We start from the raw sequence: 7,578 nt of genomic DNA, 5'->3' as shown, positions 1-7,578 counted from the left end.
CACTCACTCAGGATTGGGTACATCAGCAGCACTTTCCTCCTGTAGATGTCTGGAGGGAACTTGGCGTAGTACACCTTGGCTCGCTGGGTCTCCTCGTCGCTCTGGATCAGGATCTTCCCGATGCGGATGGACCGGCAGCAGTCCCGGAGGCCTTGTTCCATGGCCTCTCCTGCAGGGAGAGCACAGGCCCCAACAGCAAAGGGTTACAGGCTGAGAAACAGCCCCGCTGCAGGGACAGGGACAGTCCCTCCTCTGCTCCTCTGGGAACAGTTCTAAAGGGAGATTGTTTGTCCTCAGTTCTAAAAACACTTGAAGTTCTTTTCCTTTTTTCTGTGCTGAGACAGAAAATCAAATCTCCTCGGTGTTCCTGACCCCTTGGGTGTTGGTGTTCCTGAGGTGTTGGTGTTCCTGAGCCCTGGATGTTGGTGTTCCTGAGNTGTTGGTGTTCCTGAGGTGTTGGTGTTCCTGAGCCCTGGATGTTGGTGTTCCCGAGCCCCTGGCTGTTGTTGTTCCCACACAGCAGTGCTGAGCTCTCAGAGGGCAGAGCTGGCAGTGGCAGAACCAGCGTGTGGGGTTTGGGGAACATCTGTGAGCTCTGCCTGGAGCCCCCCCGGTGCAGAGTGTGGGGCAGGAGCTGTGGGGCCAATGGATTTGACAGCACAGATCCCAAGGTTTGCACAGCACTGGGAAATAACTCTGCCACCACAGGGCGTGGCTGGAGTGGGGCCCTGGCTCTGGGCAGGAGTGGGCAGTGGGAACCAGGGGAGGGCAGTTGGCCCCTCACAGGGAGGAGAAGAGGCCAGAGGAAATCTGTTGCAGCCATTTGTTGCCTAAAATGTTAATGAAAGATACTCCTGGACATTTGTGATCAAGGATATCTAAGAACAAATAACAACTAGTAATAAATTCTAATAAATAATGGGTTAATAAGTCATTTAAGGAGATACCATAATAGTAAGAAAAGTAGGCTTTGTCAGGTTAGCCAGATATTTTTCTTAATGTCATAGTTTACATGATCTTGTCTTACATCATTCCTCTTTCTCAATCAAAATATGGTGAAAGTCAATATGGCAAATATTAATTAGACTGAAAACTAACTGATAGGTCTCCAAGGGTAATTATAAGCAGAAGCACCATGAAACTCGGCTCCCTTCCTGTGGGATCTTGACCTCACACACTTAATGTGTGATCGCTGACCTGCAAGCAAATGCCAAATCATTATTGGTGATCTGCAGCTGCACAGAAGTTGGGGCAGGTCACTGATACCAAACCTAATCTAGATCACGTAATGAGCTGAGCTTAAATAAACAACATGTTTGTCAATGCCACCAGATGTAAAGTCATTAGCCTAAGAAGAGTGCAGCAGCTGGACTAAGGGATGGGTGACAAAGTCATGGAAAACAGTGACTCAGAAGAGGAATAATCAGCTGAAGATGAGCTCCTAATGAGATGCTCTGCCAAGAGTAACTGAAAAGGGAGGTACCAAGGAAGACAAGGGTCTATGGGCTTCAGGAAACCTTCTCTGAGGGCTTGAAAACACACCTTAGTGAGAAAAAACCCAAGGAACACCGTTTACTAAGAAATAAAAGGTGAAGGGACATTTGAAATGCAGCCTCTAGAAAAGCACATGGCAGAGTTAACACTAAAGGGGGGTGAGGCGCTGGCAGAGGTTGACCCATCCCTGGAAGTGTTCAAGGCTGGATGGGGCTTGGAGCAACCTGGTCTGGTGGAAGGTGTTCCTGCCCATGGCAGGGAGTGGAATGAGATAATTTTTAAGGTCCCTGCCAACCCAAACCAGTCTGAGATTCTATGATTTATCTGGTGAAGTGGTGTTTGGTAGTTGGACATCAATCTGGGTTGCTGGATATTTTAGGAATGTGGAAAGCTGTCCATTGAAACAATCCACCCACAACTGGCCAACTGTGGCAGTTCCTGTCACTGAAGAATTACTGGAAATACTTAATGAGATAGTTTTTTTCCAAAGGAAGCACTCTAGTTTGAACAAGAATTAATTCAGAGGGATCTGGGAGCCTTCATTAGGCAGGAATTGGGAGCAGGTTATTAGAACAGCTCCTGCTAGATTTGTTCGGAATAAATACAGAAACCCTGTGGCTGCAGGCAGGGCCAAAGGGAGGGGTGAACCAGGCACAACCTCCCTGGCTGTGATGCCTGTGTGCTCCCAGGTGGGTGAAAAGGCTGTTTTCACCTAAACTCTCCTCCCTTCTCAGGCTCAGGCCGTATTCAACCCTTTTCTTGCATTATGAACATTGTCAGTGTGAGTCACAGCTGCCCTCAGCAGCACCATCCTCAGGGCAATCAGCCTTTGCAAAACAACAGCTACCAAAACATGCCTCTGACAGTTTATTGCTGTGCCTTTTGCCTTAACTCCATGCTGGAAGAGCAGGATTAACCACTGGGAAACTTACACATGCTACAAAGTGAGAATACAACTGAGCACCGTCAGCTTTATTGCTATCCCTTGGCATTTTGAAAGTATCAGGTGCCCACCAGGTCTTGGTTGTTGTTTAGGGGAAGGAAGGTCTCTGGGCAGCCTTTATCCTTTCATTCATTTGTGTGGAGAAACCAGAATGCAGGTGTTAAGAGTCAAAATCCTTAGGAGAAAAATGCGAGGAAGAAAAAGTGGGAAACACAGGCTGGGGCTGGAGGAAGAGGAATATTTCCAAGATTTTTTGCTGTTCAGTGTTAATGGTCACCCTCTTACATCCAGAACACAGTTGTGATGGTCACTTACCAATCCTTATCTCGGAGCATGATTTCTATGTCCCCTGTGCAGCCTGAGCTGTGTCAGGGCCTGGGCACTGCTGCCTGCTTAATCACAGTGCTGGCAGGGGGGACCCGCAGTGCCTTCTGCATATTCTTTTTTGCAGCTGTTTCAACGGCAAATGCTAATTCCTCTCTCAATGTTTTGCTCTTTCTGGGAATTTAAAAATAACTTGCCTAATGAAGCAGTGCTGAGCAGCTCATATGTCCAGACAGATAGGAGTGAAATGCTTCAGTTCAGAAAGCAAAGTCGTCCGTGGTGGCAGTGCCTTTGAACAAGTCCCCCAGGCCCTTTTTCAAATAATCCCAGGACTGGCTGAAATTAATGCGGGAAGAAATTCAGAGAAGGGAGGGGGAATCATGTCAAAGAGCCTGGGACTAGGGAAGACATTTCTGGGTGAGCTGTAATCAGGCCCATCCTATGATATCCCTTTAGCAGTGCAGTTTAATTGCTCCTTTTCGCACAGGGTTTGATGAGTTCTATAGCAGGGACATCCAAGAACATGAAAGAAAAACGTGGCACTTACTGAAGGCTTTGCAAAGATCAGTGAAGCTCCTTGTCCCTTGTTGGAGCAGCTGAAAGCTGAGCACAGAGTGGCAAAACTGCCTGTCCAAGGGCAGCCACAGTTTTCAGTCTCTCCCTCCAAACACCTTGTTTTGTTACTCACCTTCGGTTTTCTGTCTTCTGTACCTGGAGATCACCATCCTCGTTTAAGTTGACCCTGCAGTGGGCACATCTGCCTTCCCCAGACAGGACATGTGAGAGCCGTGAGGGGTGAACACGCAACAGGAGCTGTAGGCATGGTTACAAAATGAGCTGGGCATGATATGCTGGGAAGCAAACTTGCTATGGAAAGACAGGCATGGCAGACAGAGAGATACTTGGCTTCTTCCTCTGGGCCCAGGCTGGAGTCAGAAAGCCTTCCCTGCCCACTTCTAGCCACCTTAGCCTCTTGCATTGATTTGCAACATTATTGTTTTCTTGTTCTTTAGAATTAAATAATTTACCTTGAGGTTTCAGACTTACTTCTGTGGGTGCCATAATACTTAGCAGAGTGTAAATGCTACTCTTTCTAATATTTCAATGATAAACCCCTTTTTTCCCCCCAGCTAGATGAATGATTATTACATTCTTCAAATCAATTCTAATTTTTTTTTAATTGCTTCTGATACCCTTGGCACTGTTGAGTGACAGGGTCTGCTCTCCAGCCTCGGAGGCTGCAGGAGAAGAGATTATTGATCCTAAAAGGTTGGTGGTTTTATTTGGGGCAAAGAGGATGAGGGAAGCATCAGTTTGCCAGGCAGAGACTCGTGGTACTACCTATGCTAACCCTACAAAGACCCTAAGATCTATATCATATACAGCATGTCCATATATTTTTATTAAATTGTTCTTAGGAGATGCCAGCTCTAGAGTGCAACTCACCATTCCCTTGAGTCTTGCATCAAAAATGCCATTCTGCAAAAGGATGAAATGAAGCCAGAACACAAGGATTGTGTGTTACTTTATCTCTGTGCTCATGTCAGGGAAGTGGAGGACTTCTACCACTGGGATATGACTGCTAAAATCAGGAGCTTCTCTCCCTCTGTGTAGAATAATGAATTTCATCATCATCCTTCATCCATCATATGTTATCCTTCATCCATCAAACAAGAATGGGGCCTGTGTGATGTCCAGAATAGAGCAGGCAGTGGCACATTTCCCTTTTTGAACTGTAATCTTAACCTGGTTCATAACTATAGCCCTAAAATAAAACTTGTGATTGCTCCTTGCCTGACAACACAGGTGCTGTTCTCCATAACCAACATGAGCCTCCATGTCAGCATGTTTCCTGTGGGATAGCATCCATCCATCTCATCAGGTTTCCTGTGGGATAGCATCCATCCATCTCAGCGTGTTTCCTATGGGATAGTAGACTTCACAGACTTGGCAATAATTGAGAGATCTGCACCTTTCTGTTCTCAAATCCCAACCCTAACTTTAAATAACCTTGACCAAAGCCTTACAGTGACTGTCTCACAACAGGAGCTCCTTGGGCTTTTCAGATTCAGTAAGAAAACTGACTCTTCAACCTTTACTTTCAATAATCCTGGTGTCAGAACTCCAACAGAGACTGGAAGCATCACAGAGGGGTTATGCCAAGCACCCACCTTCAAACAGAGCCAGGTCCAAATCCTGGGTGCACAGGATCCAGCGTGTAGCCAGAGGCAGACTGTGTCCTAAAGTGATTTGGGATGATGCTAAATCCCTGACATAGCTCCAACTACTGCTGGACAGATTCCCTCACTGAACATGCCAGGGGCTCTTTTCAAAACGAAACATCTGAAATAGCGTCCACAGCCAACGCCGGCATTTTGCTTCTCTCCGATGGGAGATGAAGGAGGGATAAACTCCTTGAAAATAATCCTCATGGTGTTAAATAACGTGATTAAGCAGGCTGCCTAATTATCCTCGGTTTTAAAGCATCCTGTTTATCCCTGGTTTCAGCTCTGCCCCCTCACTGCCCTGGCCTGAGCACCCTGCTCTGCTGCAGCTCGGGGCTGCCTTGACATAGCCCTGTTTTAGCAGCTGCCTGCTGTAAAAATGTGCCCTTATCTCTCAGCCTGCAGTTTATGCTCAGTCTCTTTATTTCCCTTCATGTAATCATCAGACATTTCTGCGTTTCATCGTGATAAATACCAGACTGTTGAATCTCTGGAGCTGCCAAGAAATGCATCTTGGCATAGCACAAATAGAGCTGCTATTTTTTTTTCATTCCTTCCTTTAGTTTAACATTTATTCCTGCTATTGTTGTCCTTAGAAGGATAAATAGGGCTGCATCTTGCTAGCCAGTTGCTCCAAATACATTAGATTAAAGAACAAATAACATGATAACCAAAGGCTATGAAGACTATATTAATATATTATATTGAGATAGTCAAGCAAAGATGTGATAATGTGCTATTCATTATACAGGTGCGCCAGTGCTCACTGCAGGATAAAATTAGATTGGCTCATCTGTAGGTCATGTACCTTATACAGCTCAGAACCAGCAGAGATTTTCTTCTCTCTGCACTGGTAGTGCACTGAAACAGGAGCCCGTCAGTGCCAGCCCTGCCCTCCACACTGAGGTTCCTGTGGTCACAGTGTAAGGCACAAAGGGTCCTGCTCATCTCGGCTTTGGTACCTGCTCATCTCAGCTCAAGGCATCTTTGCCATTTCCACTTTTTAGATGCCACAGGTTTCTCTTTCCCCCACTCTCAGAGAAGATGGAAGATGGGCAATGTGCAAAAAGAAACACATGGTACCTGTTGGACAGGCTGGTATGTCAGGCACTGCCCAGGTTATTGGCTCTGGACATCAGCTGAAGGTCTGTTCAGTGATGGTGAGTGACTGAGGGGGTGATGCCTTGAGTGGCAAAACCAGCTCACAGGAACCATAGCTGACAGACTGAATAACAGTGTGGGCCCTTCCCCTTCCCTTCCCCTTCCCTTCCCCTTCCCTTCCCAAACCTTCCCAAACCTTCCCAAACCTTCCTAAACCTTCCCTTCCCTTCCCAAACCTTCCCTTCCCCTCCCCTCCCTCCTCCCCTGCCCTCCCACCCTTCTCCTGCCCTTCCCCTCCCGGACCTTCCCAAACCTTCCCTTCCCAAACCTTCCAAACCTTCCCAAACCTTCCCTCCCCCCCCCCACCCCCCGCCAACTTACAGCCACCATTCTCGAGACACTTCTGCCCCACAAACGAGCTATAAAATGCCTTGTGCTCCAGAGAACACATCCCTTAAGTACTTTTCTCTCGGCGAGTAGAAGTGCTGTCTGAAGCTGCCCCCGTTGTTACTTCCAGTAAAAGGCTGGAAGCTTAATCTTGCAGAATCATGCAGTCTAAAAGATCTCTGAATGAAATCTGAGGGTAAAGAAAAAAAGGTGCAGGTACAGACAAGAAGAAGTAGAAGCATCTCTTGTGCTTCATGTGGAAAACAAAGAGATGCAAGACATAAAATTCCACAGAAAGTCACTTGTTTAAATCCTTCTGTCCCAGTGACAGAGACCAATAAGCACCTGTGATGTCATTTTGGCTGTCTGGGTTGTCTCCGTGGGTGACTCATGTGCAGGAAAGGCTCTTGAATGGGTGTCCTGTCGATGTATCTGCTGGCTGGTCTCTCTGGATGACAATCACTTCCCCTTCTGCATTTTAAGATTGCTCAACATACAAACTTTAAAAGAAAAATCCAGTCAGGGCTTGTGATACCTTGAGATATCACACAAGAAGACAAAAACACCTCAATTTTGGCACTCTCAGGTTTGAGCAGCCTAAGGGCGGACCTAAGAGTGCCACATGGTGCCTCAGCCTTCTCCCCTGCACAGTGTGGTTAAAGCTGAGGCTGCCTGAGCCATGGGCAGGATGGCCACACACATGCTCCTCCTCTGAACTGGGCAGGGAGCCCCAGGGTGAAGGGAAAGCACCAACAAAAGGCTGGATTTCAGCTTGTCTTGCCAACATACAGGATTCCCCTCAGAAAACCATTACCTGGAGGAGCAGAAACTTCCTCTTCCTCACCATTTTTTATGAGCTTAGTTCTTACCCAGTGCCTGATGTCCCATCTGTGACCCATTTCCCAGACACTGTCCTGGACATTGCTCATGGTGGTCACTGTGACTCACGGGGGCTGACCATGAAGCTCTGCCATCCCATCCCAGCAGGACCAGGTGTCTCTCTGGTCTCTCATCTCAGGTACTTTGGCACAGCCAGAGCCACCTTCTCTGCTCATGGGCAGCAGCTGTGGGTCACTACACCCTCCTTGCTTGTCTGTTGGCTGC

At 47.3% G+C, this 7,578-nt stretch overlaps 1 protein-coding gene across 1 annotated transcript in view; it reads right to left on the bottom strand.

The window, feature by feature from the left end:
- Positions 1-3,486, bottom strand: part of LOC108497035 (uracil phosphoribosyltransferase homolog) — a 4,524-nt gene extending 1,038 nt beyond the window's left edge. The window contains exons 1-2 of the mRNA XM_017814350.1: positions 3,450-3,486; positions 8-169 (exon numbers count right to left, since the gene is read on the bottom strand). Coding sequence (XP_017669839.1) covers positions 8-169; positions 3,450-3,486 — 199 coding nt within the window. The remainder of the gene's footprint in view (positions 1-7; positions 170-3,449) is intronic.
- Between the last annotated feature and the right edge of the window lie 4,092 nt (positions 3,487-7,578).

This window comes from Lepidothrix coronata, unplaced genomic scaffold (genome assembly GCF_001604755.1).
Source record: "Lepidothrix coronata isolate B3197 unplaced genomic scaffold, Lepidothrix_coronata-1.0 Scaffold2, whole genome shotgun sequence".
Lineage (NCBI taxonomy): Eukaryota > Metazoa > Chordata > Aves > Passeriformes > Pipridae > Lepidothrix > Lepidothrix coronata.
The sequence above is the reverse complement of the archived record's forward strand: the minus strand, read 5'-3'. Positions and strand labels throughout refer to the sequence as shown.